This window comes from Pongo abelii, chromosome 16 (genome assembly GCF_028885655.2).
Source record: "Pongo abelii isolate AG06213 chromosome 16, NHGRI_mPonAbe1-v2.0_pri, whole genome shotgun sequence".
Classification (NCBI taxonomy): domain Eukaryota; kingdom Metazoa; phylum Chordata; class Mammalia; order Primates; family Hominidae; genus Pongo; species Pongo abelii.
In genome coordinates, this window is record NC_072001.2 from 60,488,929 (window position 1) to 60,510,191 (window position 21,263).

Consider the following 21,263-nt stretch of genomic DNA (forward strand, 5'->3'; position numbering starts at 1 on the left):
CAGCTAAACACTTGTTCCTCAATCTTCCACCACCTTGTGTGGAACTCATTTCTTGCTTGTCCATCTTCCTTTCCCCTCCCAGGGGAATTCTGCATGGGAAGGAAAGAGGAAGATACCTGGAGGCCGGTAACAGGAAACTTGTCTGTAGCTTCTTTCTAACTTGGGAAACGTACATACAGGGGATAATTTTAGGCATCAGCCTACCATCTTTACTACTTGTTATTCCCCCAGCACTCAGCTAACCCATGACTGCTGCTCTGGCCTCAAATAGAACAATGCTATACACACACATCTGCAATTCCCACTGGGGAATCTTTACACCATAGTCCTTGCATATACATAGCCTTGAGGAGCTCTACATAGTTCTTAAAGTCAGTCCAGTATTTTTTTGCTAAAACTCTGAAGTCCAAATTATTAACACGATGCTTGTTTTTTTGTATACCTGCGTACAGGCTATGCAGAGAGTGCGGGTTGGAATCTCACTGGCTGTTATAGAGCAATATAAAGGGACTTGAACACAGGGGCTTTGGGTATAACTTAGCAAACAGATGAGTCTTCAACAAATATCCTTTTTATATTGTTTTATTGGGGTATAACTTATATAAAGTAAATTACACAAATTGTATCCATACAGTTCATTGAATTTTTAACATAGCTTTGCATCCATGCAAATATCATACAGCTCAAGATGCAGAACACTCCCATCACCCAGGTTTCCTGGGTTTCTTCCCCCATTAGTTACACCCCATTCTTCTGGAGGTAATCATATGCTGACTTCTATCACCTAGAGTCGTTTTGCCTTTCTTGACTTTTATATAAATTTTCACCATATGTATTCTTGTGTGTCTAGCTGCATTTCCTCAACATTATATCATCAAGATTCATTAGTGTTGCATGTACTGGTAGTTTTTTTGGTATCGAAATGTAGTTTTCCATTGTATCTGTATAACATAGTGTGTATTCTTGGTGTACATTTCTGGTTTGGGGCTATTAGGAATAAAGCTACTGTGAACATTATTGTACTTGTTTGGGGAGGGGAGTAAACACATTCACTCATTTCTCTTGAGAATATACCCAGAAGTAAAATTGCTGAGTTGTGAGTTAGGCATGTGTTTAACTTGTAAAGTATACCTGTTTGTTCTTAGAGTGGGAGCAGTCTTTGGCCTTGATGTTGAGATTGTCCTTGTGGGTCACAGACTAGGGGTGAACAGCCTGAACTGGGTAAGTCAGGGTAGCCCTTCTAGGGACAATGACACTAACGGTGCCTCAAGAGATCATAGAATTATTTGTGAGAAGAAGGGAAGCTGGGGTGTTCTAGGTTAAGTGAATAGCACAGTCAAATATAAAGAGGCATGGGTTTGCCATGTTGAGAGGGAATTTAGTGTAGTGGGAACACAGAGCCAGGATGGGCTGAGGAAGAGCCTGGTAGCAAGGACCTTGGAAGTTGGAAGTTACTTAAGAAGTTTCCATTTCAGGCTGGGAAGGGGATGGGTTACCATTGTTGGATTTTAAACAGATGTGAATACCATTGTGTTTGTGAAAGTTTATTCTTTTTGTGGCTTTTGGAGAGAGGTAAGATTAGAGGAAGGGAGACCAATAAAAAGCTAATGCCTGTCTAGGTGTGGTCCCTCACACCTGTGACCCCGGCACTTTGGGAGGCTGTGGAGGGAGGGTTTCTTGAGGCTAAGAGTTTGAGACCAGCCTGGGCAATGTAGTGAGACCCTGTCTCTAGAAAAATTAAAAAATTAGCTAGGCGAGGTGGCACATGCCTGTAGCCCCAGCTACTCAGGAAGCTGAGGTAGAAGTCACTTGAGACCAGGAGGTGGAGGCTGCAGTGAGCTATGATTGTGCCACTGTACTCCAGCCTGGGTGACAGAATGAGTCACTGTCTCTTAAACGCAACAACAAAAGAAGCTGCCAAATCAAGAGATGATGAGAAAATGAACCAAGACTCTTAGACTTCAGGTTCCTATTACAGCTCCATGACTGTTTAATTGCCATGTTTTCCTACTCCTCTTCCCTCCCTCTTAGGTTTGGAATCTGATTACTTGCTGGCAAAGGTTTTAGAGTTTTATCTTTGCGGTGTCAGTTAAGTGATTAGGAGAGAATGTAAGAACCCTTTCCCTTAGGGACGGAGACCATATTGGAAAACAGCAAAGCAGGTAGAGATTTTGTATGGGAAAGAACAATGTATAATTTCCCTCATTGGGTTGGATTTCTGTTTCTAAAATGGATTGTTATTTTGCCTAAGAAAATTGGAAGTTGTGTGTTTGTGTTTCTAATCGTCTTCACAGGAGTAGGTAGAGAAGTACCTCATTCCAAGTTTATCACACACAACTTGCACCTGGATTCAGGGATGTGTGAGCCAAGATGCCGCTGTTTCTAGCTTTGATTCCTACTTTTATTTCTTCCCCTCAGCTATTTGTAGTTTTCTAACCACTTTACTGTAGGATTTCAGCCAAATCCTTTTGAGAGAATCATCGTGTTATTTTCATGGAAGAAGAAGAAGAAAAAAAGATCCATTAATATTCATACTCAGATCAGAGAGATAATATTTCGTAATAGACTGTCTTCAATCAGGTCCCTCTTCATTATGGAAATGTAACATCTGAAAGGAGAAAGCCAATTTAGCTAACATACACTTACTACTTGCATACAGGCTATGCAGAGAGGGATGGAATCTCACTGGCGGTGATTGAGCAATAATCTCTAGTGTAATGTAGATTACACTGTAACAAATATGTGTATAAAGGGTCTTGGGAACACAGAGGCAGGGGCTTTGGGTTTAACTTAGCAAACAGATGAGTCTTCAACAAATATCTGCTTTTATATTGTTTTATTGGGGTATACCTTATATAAAGTAAATTACACAAATTCTATCTATACAATTCATTGAATTTTTAACATAGGTTTGCTTCCATGCAAATACTATCTAGATCAAGATATAGAACACTCCCATCACCCAGGTTTCCTGGATTTCCTGTGTTCCTTCCCCATAAATTGTACCCCCTCCTTCTGGGGGTGATCATATCCTGACTTCTATCACCTAGAGTAGTTTTGCCTTTCTTGAATTTCACATAAATAACATTTTACAATATGTATTATAATAAGTATTCTCGTGTGTCCGGCTTCATTTCCTCAACATTATATCAGCAAGATTCATTAATGTTGTGTATACTGGTAGCTATTTTGTATTGAAATGTAGTTTTCTGTTGTTATCAGTCAACATAGTGTATACTCTTAGTGGTCATTTCTGGTATTTGGCTGTTAGGTGTAATGCCACACTGAACATTACTGTCTTTTTATTTTTTGTAAACTCACTCATTTCTCTTGAGAATATATCTAAGAGTATAATTTCTGGGTTGTAAATTAGGTGTACTTTTAACTCTTAAATGTTGCCAAATGATTTTACACAGTGATTGAAACAATTTACACTCCTGGTAGTGCGGCATGCCAGTTCCAGTGGCTATATCCTCTGTAATACTTAGACTCTCTTCCATTACTTTGGTCTACTTGTCTCTCCTTGCACTACTATCATACAGTTTAAATACTGCAACTTTAGTAAGCCTTCAGATCTGGTAGCTTTATTCTTCTCCGAGATTATCTTAGCTATTCTAGGTCTTTTGCCTTTCCATATAAACTTTTATCAGCTTCTCAATTTCCACCAAGAAAAGCCTCTAGGAATTTTGATTTGGATTATACCGAATGCATAGATAAATTTGGTGGAACTGACGTCTTAATGTTATTGGTGTTCTTATTTGTGAACATGAACTTTGTCCCCACTTATTTATGTCTTTAGCATCTCTCAGCAGTGTTCCGTCATTTTTGTTAGAGAGGTCTCGCACATCTTTCATTTAGATGTAGTCCCTTTCCAGTGCTGTTCATTCCTTTCTGTACTTCTGCGTTTCCATCTCGGACTGGTTTTCTTCAGCCCAGAGAACTATTTTTTTAACATCCTATAGTACTTTACGGGGGCATTGTTTGAGAATAGCTGTCATTCACTCTCAGTTTTGAGGAACTCTAGTGTGGCAAGTATTGTTTTGCTTCATGAATTTAAAGACATTATTCGTCTTTTGACCTCAGTTGGCTCCACTGGAAAGCCAGCCATCATTCTTAGTGTTATTCTCTTGAAAGCGGTGTGTCTTTTCCCTCTGGGTGCTTTTAATATTTTATGTTTATTGTCAATTGTTAGATTTTGACTATGACGTGCCTAAGAGTGGTTTTTCTTTTATTTATTTTTCTTGGGGTTCACTGAGCTCTCGACTTGATAAGTTCATCAGATTTGAAAAATTCTTAGCTATTATTTATTTGAATATTGCTTCTTTTACATTCTGTCTCTCCCAGCTCTTCTGAGACTCCAATTACATGTATCTTAGAAATTTCGATGGTGTTCCTCATATCTCTCGTGCTGTATTCTCTCTCTTTTCGTGTGTGTGTGTGTGTGTGTGTGTGTGTGTGTATGTTTGGAGCATCAGATATTCTGGATATTTTCTGTTGACCTTTCAAATTCATTAGTCTTGTTTTCTGGCTACGTCAATCTTACTTTAAGACTTTTTCTTTTTTTTTTTTGTATTTTATTTATTTATTTATTTATTTATTTTTGTTTTCATTCTTTTTTTTTTCTTTTATTATTATTATTATTATTATTATTATTATACTTTAGGTTTTAGCAGCCAAAAAACACATGAAAAAATGCTCACCGTCACTGGCCATCAGAGAAATGCAAATCAAAACCACAATAAGACTTTTTCTTTTAAGATGTCTTTAAAAGAATGTTTTTCTTCATCCTTCTTTTAAAGGATGGTTCTTTTAAGAACTTTTCTTTGGCCAGGTGCAGTGGTTCACGCCCGTAATCCTGGCAGTTTGGGTGGCCGAGGTGGGAGGATTGTTTGAGGCCAGGAGTTTGAGACCAGCCTGGGCAACATAGTGGTCTCTACAAAAACTATATTTAAAAATTGCCAGGCATGGTGGCTCGTGCTTGTAGTCATAACTGCTCAGGAGGCTGAGGTAGGAGGATCACTTGAGCTTAGAAGTTTGAGATTACAGTGAGCTGTGATCCAATGAGTTCTTAACTTTCAGATATTGTGTACTGCTGTTTTAGAATGTCTACTTGGTTATATTTTTGTAGAATCTACCTCTGGAACTTGATTAAAAAAAGAAATCCCTTTGTTGGGCCAGGCACGGTGGTTCATGCCTGTAATCCCAGCACTTTGGGAGGCCAAGGTGGGTGGATCACCTGAGATCAGGAGTTCCAGACCATCCTGGCAAACATGGTGAAACCCTGTCTCTACTAAAAATACAAAATTAGCCAGGTATGATGGTGCGCACCTGTAACCCCAGCTATTTGGGAGGCTGAGGCAGGAGAATTGTTTGAACCCAGAAGATAGAGGTTGCAGTGAGCCAAGATCTGGCCAATGCACTCCAGCGTGGGCAACAGAGCAAGACTCTGTCTCAAAAGAAAAAAAACCAAAAGCCCTCTGTCCATAATTGTTTCTATTTTAAAAATATTAGTTATAGTTAATTTGAAGTCCTTATCTGTTAACTTTAACATCTGGGTCATCTCTCATGTCTGTTGTTTATTTTATTTAGTTATTGGTTAGTTCTTCCTACTTCTTTGCATGTCTAAGGATTTTTTTTTTAATTGTATGCTAGACCGAGTGGGTGATGAGTTATAAATGTTCTGGAATGTGTTATCTCCCCCTGAAGAATGTTAAGTTTTGTTTTGACAGACAGTTAAATTACTTACAGATTACCTTGATTCTGTATGGTTGGTTGTTCTAGGCATTATTAGGGAGTGTCTATTTAAGTTGTTGCCTTTACTCCTAAGACATGACCCATGTTCCTTTCTTGGATTTCAAATGGATGCCAGAATGTCCACCAAGGTTTCTCTATTTTGGTTGAGTTGGAACCCTAGTGTCTCCCTAGCATTGGGCAACCTGTGACGTTTCTGTTGGGTTCTTTGCCTCCTAATAGCTCTTCTCTGCAGTCCTCTTGAACTCTTGCTCTGCTCATATACAGCTTAGGATATCATCCAAGAATCCAGGGAGTATTTATTGTAGGTTCTTGGAACTTCTTCTGTGGAGCTCTCTCCTCTCTCATACCCTGACCTTGAAATCCCTGTTGCTTACCATCTCTGAACTCTAATCTCTGTTTCTTTCATCAGTGAGTTGCCACTCTCTGGACACTTTTCTCACTTAAATTAACAAACCTTATTTTTCAGAATAGTTTTAGGTTCTCAGCAAAATTGAGTGGAAAGTGCAGACAGTTCCCGTTTACTGTCCTGTCCCCACATATGCCCTCCACCACTGTTAGCATCCTACAGCATGGAGCGCACCTCTCACAATCAGGGGACCTACACTGGCACATCATTATCACCCAAAGACGTCCATAGTTTATGTTAGTGTTCACTCTTGGTGTTGCACATTCTATAGGCTTCTGACAAATGAATAATGACATGTATCTATCATTTAGTATTACACAGAATAGTTTCGCTGCCCTAAAAATCCTGTGTGTTCTGCCTGTTTGTTCCTTTCTCTCCCCTAACCTCTGGCAACCCGTAATCTCTTTTTATGGTTTCCATGGTTTTATTTTTTCTGGAGTGTTCTATAGTTGGAATCACACAGTATATCACCTTTTCAGTTTGGCTCATTTCCCTTAGTAATGTGCATTTTTTCCCATGCGTTTTGATGGATTGGTAGTTCATTTCATTTTAGAATTGAGTATTAATATTCCATTGTCTGATATACCACAATTTATCCATTAACTTTTTAAGGGCATCTTGATTGCTTCCAAGTTTTGTCAGTTATGAATAAGGTTTCTATAAACGTTCATGTACAGGTTTTTGTGTGGACATGAGACTTCAACTAATTTGGGTAAACACCCAGAGGGCAGCTGCTGGGTTGTATGGTAAGAGCATGTTTAGTTTTGTAGGAAACAACCGTACCATTTTCTAAATTATCTGTATCATGTTGCATTCCCACAAGCAAAGAATGAGTTTCTGTTACTCCACATCCTTGCCACCATTTGGTGTTGCCAGTGTTCTGAATTTTGGCCATTCTAATTAGTATATAGTGGTATCTCGTTGGTTTGTCTGTTTTTTGAGTTGGAGTCTTGCCCTGTCACCCAGTCTGGAGTGCAGTAGCATGATCTTGGCTCACTGCAACCTCCTCTTCATGGGTTCAAGTGATTCTTCTGCCTCAGCCTCCTGAGTAGCTGCTACTACAGACGTGTGCCACCACGCCCAGCTAATTTATGTATTTTTAGTAGAGACGGGGTTTCACCACGTTGGCCAGGCTGGTCTCAAACTCCTGACCTCAGGTGATCCGTCTGCCTCGGCCTCCCAAAGTGCTGGGATTACTGCATGAGCCACCCCACCCGGCCTCATTGTTGTTTTAATTTGCAATTTCCTAATGACGTTGTCTGTGCTTATAAAATTTTACTGTGCTGTGGTTTGGAAATGGAGTCATGGAGAACCCAGGGTGAATGTGGGGCTACCTCCTGTCTTTTCCTTTGTAAGGATCATAACTCTGTGTTGCTTGCTTTTCAGTGCCTGCCAACAATTGCTTTATATATTTTTGTCTAGCTTTCATAGTTTTTGCTGGGAGGGTAAATATGATATTTGCTACTCTATCGTGGCAGAACCAGAATTCTAACAATCATTTACTGAGATTTGATTACATTTATGAGACGCATTGGGTTCTGTAGATACAGAGGTGCATAAAACCTGGTCCCTGCCCCACAAAAGTTCATAATCTCCTGATGTAGTGATTCTCAAACCACTGTTAAGAAACACTAAAACTAAACTATGTTCTGCCATTAAAATAGAAAAAATGAATGTCTTTACTTACAAAAAGATTTTGTTGCTGATTTTTTGCTAACCATTGATTTTCATGCTCTGGAATATAGAATTTATTATGGAGAGGCTTTTTAAGTTTTATTATCCTAAATTTAATGCATTACTATTTTATAATATTCTACAGAATACATTATGGACTTCTAACAAATATGCCACCTATGCAAGTTTTAGTCATATTGGACTAGTGTTGAGATACCTGATGAAACGATACCTGTGATTGGTAAATGCTGTAGAATAAAGTTCACTGGAGTCCCAAGGTGGGCAGTAACATTAACTCTGCCCACCAAATCAGGGAAGTTTCCCTGAAGGGGTTGATGTTTGAATTGGGTCTTAAAATGTTTAGTGTTATGCCTCATCTGTTACTGCACTGATTATATTTGGAGGGGGAAGATAATTAAAATAAAGCACCCTGAACATTTAAATTAGTATATCTTTGCAATTAATTATAGGCTTCTAATTCCACATCTGAAGTCAAAGATCTATTGGAACAGAAAAGCAAGTTGACCATAGAAGTGGCTGAACTTCAGAGACAGCTTCAACTGGAAGTCAAGGTATCTGGTTTTTCCTTTATGTTATTTTTTCCATTTCTGTCTTGGTTGATAAAGAATATTTTACATGCGTTGAGATACCCAGAGTGAAAGCCAATTTTTTTTTCCCCCAAAAGAAACATTCCTCTAATCACTGAGTAAATTCCTGTGTATTTGGCTGCTGCTGTCCAAAGAATTTTTTTTTTTAATGTAACCAAAGCCTATAGAGACTGTTTGCTTAGACAGAGTAAAAGAAACCCTGTTGGATATAGGCAGGCCAATGGGAAACTAAATGTATATAAAACATCTGAACTAAATCATAGAAATAGCAGAATGAGGTTTGGCTGTGTTTGTGTTTTCTTTTACAAGTATTACAGTTCATTAAATATAAATATTTGATGTTCTTTCTAGTTAAGAACTCCCGTGCCTTAATTATATAGTTTGATTAAGTTGTTTAATAATGTAAGTGCAAAGATATGGAGTCTGCTTGTTGAGAAGTAGGCTTCTCTCGGGTTACGTTAATGTACAGTGGAGGTACTTTAAAATCACACTGATTCCTGTTAGAATCAACAGAACATCAAAGAAGAGAGAGAGAGGATGAGAGCAAACCTAGAAGAGCTCCGAAGCCAACACAACGAAAAGGTGGAGGAGAACTCCACATTGCAGCAACGACTGGAAGAAAGTGAAGGGGAGCTCCGGAGGAATCTGGAGGAGTAAGTTCTGGGCTGAGAGCCTGTTGCCCTTCCCAGGTTCTCTATGACATGTAGCTAGAACCTTTCTGTCCATTTAATTCTACCCAGCCTTCCAAATATTTATAAAGGCAGCTGACTTTTCCTTTTCTTCCTCTTATCTTTGTAAAATTGTGAAGCTGGCGACACATGTAGACTGATAAACAAAAAGGTTAGTAATTCTTAACATTCTTTGTGCACCTTGAAGTATGCGTTACAAAGTTTCAGTCCTTAAAGTGGACCTCCTAGCAGGTAAGTGGGAAGCAGGGAGCACTGAGTGCTGATACTGAAAGACAGAGTTCAAGGAGCCTGGGTCCAGCTTCTAAAAAGCATGCGTCACGTGGCCTCCGTGAGCTCTCAGCCTGTGCATTTTATCCTGGATGGTGCTGGTGTTTGCAATGGGTGCTTATACCTCCTTTGAGTCTATAGAGAAGAAAAGTTAGGTCCGAGATGCCCCTGCCATTGTGTTGTATTAAAATCTGTGGCAAAGGAATCGAAAACCAAGTTCTGAGAATACACAGTGCCATGACGTCCTGTGGACACGACAGAAACCTTAAGTGGAAAGTCAAGTGGGAATGAAATCTAGGGGGAAGTTCAAGAAAAAGAGGACATTATATAATAAAAGCATTTGATTGTCTTTGCAGTTTTGATGGTGGTGTTTTGTGTTTAAAACAATCATAGAGGCTAATTGCAGAAAAGAGTTTAGTAAGAAAAAAATCAGAAAATATATAGTAAAAACTTTACAAAATAAAAAGGTATAGTAGTTGTGAGTTTGGTTCAGGGCAGAGTTTTGTAAACTTTTTTTTCATCAAGTGGTGATTATTTTGGGGTTTGTGGGTCATATAGTCTGTTGCACACACTCAGCTCTGCCATTGTATCGTGAAATGAAATGGCTACTCATAAATGAATGAGCATGACCATGTTCCAGTAAAACTTTACAATAACAGGCAGTGGGCTGAACTGGCCCACAGACCATAATTTGCCAACTCTCCTGGCTAGAACACTGGGATAGTAGACAGTGGAAGGATGGAGTGGCTTTAGTGGGAAATTTTTCTTTTTCATTTCTTTATCTTCTACATCCAAATTCTAGTACCCTACCATCTCCTTTTGGGGAGAAAATGTCTCTGTATAACCATACCCACTTTGTTGGTTTGAGTTCTCATTTATCCTCTTGTGAGCAATTAGACCATAGCCTAAGTTCTTCTCAGGCACCTTTGCAGGTTGGTGATCCCTTGCTCAGTGCAGAACAGAGAATGGGGAGGCTCCTTGGGGCTTTAGAGACTTGTGTAACCCTCTGAAGATCAGAAATCAGACTGGATGGAAATAAGCAGAGCCCAGGAGAGCCTGTCTAATGGGCTTCCTTCCCTGCCAGGCTGTTCCAGGTGAAGATGGAACGAGAGCAGCATCAGACTGAGATCAGGGATCTCCAGGACCAGCTCTCAGAAATGCACGATGAACTGGACAGTGCAAAGCGATCGGAGGACAGGGAGAAGGGAGCTCTGATTGAGGTAAGCGGGGCTGTGGGGTCAGGTGATAAGACAGGCTCCACCTGCCTGGAAAGATGGAGTGGCTGGGGTTTGTGCACTGCGAGCCACTTTCTGATGTGCACACCTGCTCCACCTGTGCTCTTATGAGCTGTGAGTCAGTGGATGCGCCTGATTCTCTCCTCTCGGCTTGGCATTTGCTAATTATTATGAGTTTTTATTATGTATTCTCTCTTCTCTAAATTAGATTATTATCTTGTTGAGGTATTAGATACACATGTATGAAATTATTAGAAAGCAAGAATGTTGGTTTTGAATATTTACATTTTTGGGAGAGGGAATAAGTATAACTGAGGGTCAGAAAAAGACACGACTTTTATCTCTGCACCCATTTAGGTGTTTGATGTTTGCTGTAACATTATCATCACCTGTATTCTAGCATAGTTTTGGAACCTACTTCTTTATAAGTGTGGTTTGTAGGAATAGCCCAACAAAGAGATGATAAACAATTTAGAACAAAGCCAAAAAAAAAACTAAAAGTCAAAACATAAAGGTACTTTGTTAATATTTAATTTTCTACTTCCTCCCTCTTTGGGCTTCGGTGTTTTCTCTCTCCCTTACTTGAGGCTAGAAGTTTCTGGCTCTGAAGTCCCTGGAACACTCTTTAAGTCTCAGTTGTCTACTGTTCTGTCACTCCTTTCCTCCTCCAGTTTTGAAATAATTCCCCAGGAGAGATTTTAGGTCCTACTTTTTAGAACTTAGCCTTTCTTCACCCGATGACCTGGCAGGAGCTCAGAGATGAGTGACTCTGGTCACCCAGCCCAGGAGTTCTCATGAATCCATTTTTCACATAGGCAGAGGAGGGTGATTGCCTCTTCTCCTCATATGACCATCTCTCTCCCTATTCAGACCTTTTCTCCTGAGAAGCCCTCAGCATTGTTCCTTACCAACTGGGATTCCTCTTTTTATCAAATGATTCCTTAAAAACCACCACATTCTTGGTATAATACTGCTTCTCATGGTGCTGTTTTCTCTCAGGGCTCAGAGTTACAAAGACAAGAAGATATGTGTATTTATCACTGAAATAATATTAAAACAACATAAAATGAAAATTTAAAAAAGGGGGAGGGGAGGACGTACACATACTTTCCTAATACCTAAGCAGCCATTTTTATTTCTATAATCTCTGTTTGCCTCCGTATCTATTGATAGGTTTCATCTACCCACGTATATATAAGGACAATGATAATGTCCCTACAGTTTTGATACCTGCTTTTAAAAGTTAAGATATTAAAAATGTTCTTTCTTATTATACTTTATGCTCTTTGTATTTCATTTTTAAGAAGATAAACCACAATATATTTAACCATTCTCCTACATTTTTTTCCCTTTTTTGTAATTATGAAACAAAGATTGTGGGGAACATTTTTCACATTTATCCTTTTACTACTTTAAAAATTGTTTCCAAGGATAAGTTTCCAGAAATAATGTCACTGAACAATTTATGGCTTTCAATAAAAGTGTAACTTCATGAACAAATTTAAATAGAAGATAAAACATTGTCATATTCTTGATTCCTTGTGTGGACATTTTATTGGTTCTAAAAGGGAAAGATGTTATGTTAGCTCTTGGGAAGTCTCTGAAGTTGCTGATTTTCCCCAATAACTGACAGCTGTCACTGTGAGTTGCCCCCTGATATCCCCTGTCCTTTGACCTTGCACATGTTTTGTATCTTCTGCTAGCCAGCTAATTCAAGAGCAATCACCTTTGCTTCTTTCCCCATTTCACATCTAGCACAGTGCCAAGCAACAGAGCAAATGAATAAATAATTTTTCGTATTTAAATTACTTTAAAAATGTCAGCATTTTTTAAAAAAGGGAATAATTCTGAAATGAACTGCATACTTCTTTTCCTCTTTAAACATGCCATACTGCATATCTATTAACTGAACATCATTAGTTTATTGATTTATTTATATTGATAATGGGATAACGATATGAGACTGTTTTGGTGATGTGTTCAGGCAGAGGCTGATAATGCGAGATACAGGAGTGGGCAATAGCACATATTTTCTTAAACCTGTTCGTGATGTTGCTGGCTTACAGGTAGTTTGTCTCTTTCCCATAAAAGGAACTGTATCATTTACTGCTGCCTTTCTGCAAGATGAGTTAGAGTGTAATTAGCCTTCCTAGGCCAAAGTGGGTTTCTCTTGCTCCAGAAAATCACTCTCTGTTTTTATCAGTTTCCTTTGACTTGTCAGCAACACTTAAACTATGATCTGTGGTTTCTACATCACTAGTAAAATAGACCCTGTCTCCTTGTCGCTTTCAATTTATTCTTCATATCTTAATAAAAAGTGGCCTGGGGGAATTTGATAACAGAGTATAGTTGTGGCCAAGTTTCCCATGGCATTTAGCTTGGAACAAACTTTTAACACAATGAGCATTAAACACTTATGCTTCTGAATGTTTGAAAAAGGTTGAAGGCCCAAGGTTTGCAAGTCCTGCATAATGGACCAGATTTTGCATGAAATATCTTTTAATATGTCACATTTTGTTAAATAACATCGGACCCCTGTATGCAATCAGTAAAGTAACATTAAGAAGGAATAGGCTGCTCTGTCTATGGAGTAGCCATTCTTTTATTTCTTCTCTAATAAAGTGGCTTTCACTTAAAAAATAAAAAAAAAATAAAACAGTTTAAATAAAAAGAAGGAAGGGAGAAATAGTAGAAAATACTTTCTTAGAGTAAACCATAAAATTGACCAACAATGGGTTGACTTTGTTATTCTTAGTTAAATAGATGATTCTGAAATTTTTTTTTTCAGCTCAAGTTACAAAAATGATTATAGAACAGGTTTCCACCACTTCTTTGTCAGGAATGCATTACCTTCCATTCTGAGGGTGACAGGTCAACGTGAGATGCTCGCTAAGTGCCACGGTGGTGGGGTTTTCTAATTATCAAATGTCTGCTTTGATGGGAGCCTGTGGTGCTGAGAGATGGGCCTCACTCCAGCAGAGTCTTGTGGTGTTTTATTCCTGTCATTTGCCAAGATGCAGGTACTTCAGTCTCATTAAAATAGTCTGGTTATAAAATTGTATTGGTCTGAGGAGAGATTGTGCTTAGAAATTATGTCTCTAAAACTTCTTTTGTAATGATATTATTGAACATTCTACAAATTTTTATAAAAAAGGCAACCAAAAATACCATGATTCTCACCAGCCGTGTGATGCTTCCTCAGCCATCCTTCTGGAACAAAAAAATGACAGAATTCTCTGTCAGCTACCGTTGATATAAAACCTTTTATTTGTGCTCTCAGTGAGCATGGACCAGAGATAGGGACCCTGTGGAACTTATGGGAAGCACTTATGCAAAAGAGGGTCTAGACTGGTGTCTTCCTCATTTTGATGTGGCATGCTCATGCACAGGTGGTGTGGGAAGTAAAGCTTTTTGTGAGCAAATATGTTGCCATTCTGGACATCCAGGTGCCTGTTTCTCAGTGCACATGGTCTTGGAGTGGCCACTTGCTGCTGCTGCAGAACAGCTGGTCCCATAGTGTGTTTCTTTTTCTCTCAGATCTCTTTCTACCTGTCTCTTCAGGCTCTGGTCGTGTTTCTTTGCTTTAGTTTAAGAAGATGGACCTCCTTAAAGGGCCTTGCAGCCAAACACAGTGCTCTGTTTTGTTGGCATCTGTACTAGGCTGTTTTCATGCTGCTGATAAAGACATACCTGAGACTGGGCAACTTACACAAGAAAGAGGTTTAATGGACTCACAGTTCCATGTGGCCGGGGAGGCCTCATAATCATGGCAGAGGGTGAAAGGCATATCTCACATGGTGGCAAACAAGAGGAGCGAGAGCCAAGTGACAGGGGTTTCCCCTTATAAAATCATCAGATCTCCTGAGACTTATTCACTACCACAAGAACAGTATGGGGGAAACCACCCCCATGATTCCATTATCTCCCACTGGACTCGTCCCTCAACATGAGGGAATTATGGGAGCTACAATTCAAGATGAGATTTGGGATGACATAACAGCATCTAATGGATGAACTCCAGTGTGACTGTTTGCTTCTCAGCCTTCTTGAGTGTGTGGTTTTGTGGTCAGGTCTGTACTGACCATAGTGAAGGGAAAGGGCATTAGGACCAATCTGGGTCCCATTCTTGACTCTACTGCTTATAAGGCTGTGTGATCTTAGGCATGTTAGAGTCTCAGAGCTTCGTTTGTTTATGAAGAATAGTAATCTTGATCTCCTTGAATATCCATCTCTCTGGATTGTTAGAAATGCTCAGCACAGTTCTTATGACGTGTAAGGACAAAACACAGTCAAATTTTCTAGCTCTCGCTACTCCCAGACAACCAGTTTTCCCTTGTTTTCTTTAATTGGAGTCCACAGAGAGGCAAGTTGACCTCTAATGGATGTATACTTACATTTTGAAGTTTATGTATTTTTCTCTCCCTTCTTTGATTGATATAATTAAGCCCTGAGGTGATGGAGTGAAGTTTTTGAAACCTCGTGTACCTTTTAGTCTCTACTCTGGAAAACTTCGAGTGCTACTAAGTGATATGGCGAGGTGTAATCTGATTGGATTTGTGCTGCACAGTCCACTTAAGCGACAGCCCCAGCCACAGATAACAGCATGTTGTTGCAGAATGGACCATAAAAACCTCAGTCTTGACATGCATTGGCAGCAGCACACAAAAGGCAACACAAAACATAGAGATATGCTGGAAAAAATAAGTGTTGGGAGAAGAACTGTCTTATCGTCCAAACAATTGAGAAACGTGTGAGAGTAAAAGCAGGAAACAGGGGTCAGAATCACAGGGCCTGCACTAAAGATGCTGGCAGAAGGCACCAGGAAGCCCTGGGGGGTAGCCGGAAGCAACAGTAATTCAGGAGAGACTCTGATCTTCCTTAAGAAGGGGCTGGGCAGCGGCAGCAGGGCGTCCTCTTTGATAAATATGAGGACAGGGTATATTTTCATAAGATCTCTGTGTTTGGTGCTTTGAAAGAGCCAGAGCTGGCCTCGTTACCTGCATGGGTCTCTTGACATTTCATCTGAGCTTGTCAATGCCTGCTAGTTAGATTCTTGATGGGCAAAATCTTAGTCTGTGCAATGCAGCCCCACCCTGTGATTGTAGAGGTTCCCCTGGTTCAATGGAGGTGCATGTCCTAGAGAAGATGAAAGAGATCTCGTTGTCAGTTACATTTAAATCAATAAAATGTTTCTTCCCTCATCAGGGACACAATTCTTGAATGGAAAGTAGCTTATCATCTCTGAAGCCCTGGGTCCCCAGGTGGCAACCATGCCTCTGATTCCCCAGGGGTTCCAAGAAAACAGGTCGTGTTCTTATGCAGAAGCCACAAGTGAAATAACTGACGAGTTTAGAATTCTGACATCTCCAGACACCTGCTGTACTGCACTTGTTTATTTATATCTGAACAGATAAGTGCTCCCAATATTAATCTATGCATCAAAAATATAACAAATCAGATCTGTATCCTTCTTTCAACAAGGATAAGTATGGGAGTCAAATGCAGATTAGAAAAATATTAAAAAATATAGAATGTAAAGTAAAAAGTGTTAAGTACTGTGAGAAGAACAGCTAAAGTGAGATGGGTATTCAAGAGGGATATTCAAGGAAGACCTCTTGGAGGAGGTCTTACCATATCTGGGTCTTCAAAGATTTTCTGAAAGGCAGGGAGAGATGGGCCTGAGAAGGGAGAAGGGCACTCCGGTCTGAAGATGCTGCATGGATTGCCATAGAGGCTGTAGGTGAGAGCCTGGATGCGGGGAGCAGCTTAGGGGTTATTGTAAACCACCTGCACAGGAGGTGAGGAGGGCTTTACCCAGGGAGGTGACGGAAAGGATTGAAGATGTTGCAGAACTAACTTTTTGTTTATGAGAGACCAGGACGAGAGAAAAGTCAAAGTCCTGCCAAGTTTCTGAGCTTGAGTGCTGAGGGGGCAGGTGGTGCTTTTCACAAGAGCAAAGAACAAAGGAAGAAGGAAGGAAGGAGCATGATGAATTCTCTTGAAATTGTAATCCTACTGAATCTGAGGTGCTGCAGGACATCCAGATGGGTGCATCTAGCAGGTCTTTGAATGTGTTGGTGCAGGTTTGAACTCAGAGAAGGGTAAGAGGTAAAGGTTTAGGAGTCATTTACATAGAATTAATAGTTGGAAAAACAAAAATGAGCTTGCTAAAAGAGAATAAAGAGTGCAAAGTTGCATTCTTGGAGTTCATCATAGATTTTGGGAAGAGGGAGTGAAAAGCCAGAAAAGATTATCACAGAAGAAGCAGCCCGAAGGAAGAAAACAGGAGCCTGTGTTATCTTGGCATTACAAGAAAGAAAGGCATCTTAGAGAGATAGGAAGGGAGGATGAAAGAGGGGTAAAGAAAATTGACAACTGGGAAAAGGCCATCGGATATGATTAAAGGTCACAATGATCTCGGAGGGGACTGTCTTGGTAGAGTAGGGACAAAAATCATACAGCAAGAGATTAAGGAGTGAATGGGCAGTTGTGAAGTGGAGGCAGTGAACAGAAATTATGCTTTCAGACATTTTGGTGGTGAAATTTGGCAGGTAGCCAAGAGTCAAGAATATGGATAGGAACAAAATGGCAGAAACAAAAGACAACTGTATTAGTCCATTCTCACACTGCTATAAAGATACTACCTGAGACTGGGTAATTTATAAACAAAGGAGGTTTAATTGACTCACAGTTCTGCATGGCTGGGGAGGCCTCAGGAAACTTACAATCATGGCAGAAGGGGAAGCAGGCACCTTCTTCACAAGGCAACAGGAGAGAGAGTGAGCGAAGGGGGGAAAGCCCCTTATAAAACCATCATATCTCATGATAACTCACGATCACAAGAACAACATGGGGAAAACTATCCAGATGATCCAATCATCTCCCACAGTGTCCCTCCCTTGACACGTGGAGATTATGGGAATTATAACTCAAGATGAGATTTGGGTGAGGACGAAGAGCCAAACCATGTCAATAACTGATGGAGTGAAGACTGGGAGCAGGCTGGCAGGGGACATTGCGTTCTCTGTAGAGGGACTGGGTGGAAGAAGACCTGGAGTGCAGAGAGGGGTTGAGGTGGAGAGGGAGCCAAGATGCCCACATCTCTCTGGCTGAGGGAAGAGCAAAGGTGTCTGTGAGGGCGAGTCCTGAGCTGGAAAACTGAGGTGGTCAGGGACAAAGATGCTGGAAGGAAAGGAATGCCAAGCCTTTGGCAGGACACACTGGGCTCAGGTAATGTGATTTATAGTGGAGCCTGTTGCCCCAGCTTTGTGACCTTCCTCATTAATACTTGGCAGTTAAGAAGGGGAAAATATGAATATTATGCTCTGCTCAGATGGGCAAATGAGATAGAAGAAAAACAAGCAAAGTTGTCCTGAGTACGAGGAATGTGGATGAAGGGTTTGACCACACTCAGGGTCCCAGGGGATATGAAGCAAGGTAGGCAAGCTGGCATGTCCCCCAGGAAGCAACAGCACACACAGGGCAAGAGCAAGGGCAACAGATCACTGCACAGAAGTGAAACGAGATGGAAAATACAGACGTGTTCCCCAAAGCAGTGAAATTTACATTAGTTTCCCCTTTCTCCCTCAAATTCAATCAAATCTCCAAGAAGCAGAGACAGAGGAATCCAAGGGAATGATGGCCTCTGAGAAATGCAGGGTGAGAGGAAGAAATGGTCTAAACAGGTGTGCGGGATGAGGAAGGAGAGAGTGGCAAGGCCAGGTGAGATGGCTGTGCACATGAGGACCGAACTGGAGGGGAGATACAGGGCCTCTTAACAAGATGTTTCATTGTCACCTCCTCCCTTCGTGTTTCCTCTCTCTAGGAGCTCTTACAGGCAAAACAGGATCTTCAGGATCTGCTGATTGCCAAAGAGGAGCAAGAAGATCTCTTGAGAAAGCGAGAGCGTGAACTCACTGCCCTGAAGGGAGCCCTGAAAGAAGAGGTTTCCAGCCATGATCAGGAGATGGACAAGCTGAAGGAGCAATATGATGCTGAGCTGCAGGCCCTGAGGGAGAGTGTGGAAGAAGCAACCAAGGTGAGGGATGGGGCAGGAGAATCTGGCTTGCGAACAGATGAAAGCGTAAGACCCTCTCTCCCACACCACTGCAAATTCCCTTCCTTCCTTTTAATTAGAGAGTGAGTCTCAATTCATCAAATCATGGACACAGAGCTTATTAACAAAGAATAAGCTCAATGGTTCTGCTATTGACCTTTTAAAGTCTATAAACTGAAACATTGGTAGGGACATTGGTTAAATCCTATTGCAGATGGGGAGATGAAGAGGCTGCAGATGAACACTTGAGGTTCTGCAGCCCTTTGCAGAGTGGAGGGATGTACCCTCCCAGGCATTCCTAACGGTCAGAGGCCGAGGGCATTGTGTGACCATGTTAATGGGCAGAAGTGCAGACAGGACCCAGATTCCTGGAATCCTTCACCCCCCACCCTAGTCTTTTCCTTTTGATTTTGTGTAGCCTTTTGTTAGACAATTCAGGTTCTTTTCTCAGCACAGTTACAAGAGGGTTAATTGGCTGAATTGCCCAAACCCTTCCAAGATAATTTTTCTTTTAATTGAATTCTTGGCTCCTACAAATAGATTCAAAATTATGCTGAAATCTTTTGGGGCAGACGTCATACTGGCTGTTGAAGAAGAGAAAAACAATATTTTGAAGGGGAAAATGGTTTGAAATGTCATGCCATCTTTAGGGAAAGAGGGGAATTACAGACTATAAAATTTTCAGAGACTCTGCAGTATATAGGTTAAAAATGATGAAGAAAGAACTCTTGATATTTTTTATTCTGTGATGATTACAGTGACAGCTCAGAGCTAGTAGGCCCCTCTCTCCCCTAAGCCCTATGGTGATTCACTGATTTTCAATTATGGCACAGTAATTGCAAATGACAAGAAATGAAAGATGGGTTTGTTTGTTATAACAATAAAAAGTCTGGGAAATAGTCTGTTTGGGGTTATTACAACTTTGAGACCGTTTTTAAAAGCCTCTTGTTGATTTCCCTATCTTATTATTTTTTTAGATTTGACTGAATTTGAGGGAGAAAAGCGAAACCGATTTAATTTTTATTGCTTTGAGGGGGCATGCCTGTTATTTGCATCTCATTTCATTTCTGTGCAACAACCTAGTATCCTTGTGATCGATCTTTATGTGCTATTTCTTCATCAGGTACATGCCAATAGGTTACTGAGTAAAATGTTTCTCCTTTGGACCCATATCTTTATCACCCTTAAATGTTGCCTCAAAACTCGAATTAATGTGGTGTATTCTGGGTGGCTCCTTTAAGATAGTTGAGAATAGTGTTGGGGGATATGTTTGTAGTGATTTAAGTATAAGGAAAATCAAACTTGTTCCTCAAATGGGGTGGGGGCTATTTATTGGAAGCTTCCAAGTTCTCTACTGCCAGAGATATGTAAGTGAGGAAAGGACACATGGTAGGTGAAAGGATATCTTTGTTGTATGGAATCAAGATCATCAGTAGAGACTTATGTTACTGCGTTTTGACCTGTTCAAATGTCTGCATTATATATTAACTCATAGTATTTTCACTATGCCATTTCAAGAGCGATAACTACATTGACCCGTATCAGTCTGTAAAAACAAAACAGGCGAAGTAGTCAAGACGTGTGTCATTGGCAGAGAATGGACAGTTTCCAAGCACTGGGAAGCTAACACAAAGGGGTTCGCCTTGGTACCCACTGGGGTGTGGGCCAGCAAGGGCTCTTTGTTCCAGGTTGTTTTCTATACTGCTGCCAGCATCTTTCCTTAAAAAACCAAACCTGATCGTGTCAGCCTCTGCTTAAGTAACTTGCTTGACTCCCCATTGCCCCAGATTTAAGCTGAAAATTGTTAGCATGGTAGGGAAGAAGTCCTTTCTCTGCCTAACCCATCTCCAGAAAACTCTGTATCTTTCAGACCTGTCACCTCTTCATACGTGTAGAGTGACTTGCTCCTACGTTGCCATCTGACCAGGCTGTTGTGTTCCTGCAAGACTCCCCAAATGTCCTCTCTTTTGTGAACATGCCCTAGATACCTATACTCCCTTTGGTGGAGTTAGTTGCACCTTCCTTCACCTTCCTTAGGGTTTCTGCGGAACCCTGGCCATTCTTCTACTGTAGTTTGTATCATACCCTATTATAATTTCTCATCTTGTCTGCCTCCTCCATTAGACTCTGCACTTCTTAGGCATAGGGGGCACTTTTGTCCCTTTTTTTTTTTCCTGAGAGGGAGTGACAAACTCTAGTACCTCTGGGGCCAGACAGGGAACATAAATGAGTAAAGCACTGAGTCTGTTATTGGGATGATAGGAGGGTATGGTGGGGACTGTGACAAGCTGGCTGGAGGGCATGTCCTTTGCTGGAGTGGTCAGTGGCTTCTCTGCTCCAGCTTAGAGTTGCTAGTGAGGGAATGCTGGGCCCATGTTGCTAGATCTTTCATTTTTTTCAAGAAGCCAGATATCTGGATGTTTCTGTGAGCTCTCCCAACTTTTAAGCATAACTTCAAATTACAAAATAAATAAATAAATAAATGAAATAAAATAGCATAGACCAATACACCCCATATGCAAGTCAAGAGCCTGTGCTCTTAGCCTCTTGAGCTCAACATGGTGCCTGGGACAT

The 21,263-nt window shown here is 40.6% G+C and overlaps 1 protein-coding gene across 8 annotated transcripts in view; it reads left to right on the top strand.

Moving 5' to 3' along the window:
• CGNL1 (cingulin like 1) overlaps positions 1-21,263 on the top strand; it is a 179,641-nt gene that overhangs the window by 72,573 nt on the left and 85,805 nt on the right. For all 8 annotated transcript variants that reach the window (XM_054531561.2, XM_024232753.3, XM_063716167.1 and 5 more), the window contains 4 exons: positions 8,305-8,406; positions 8,947-9,095; positions 10,483-10,618; positions 18,459-18,671. In XM_054531561.2, the coding sequence (XP_054387536.1) occupies positions 8,305-8,406; positions 8,947-9,095; positions 10,483-10,618; positions 18,459-18,671 (600 nt within the window). The remainder of the gene's footprint in view (positions 1-8,304; positions 8,407-8,946; positions 9,096-10,482; positions 10,619-18,458; positions 18,672-21,263) is intronic.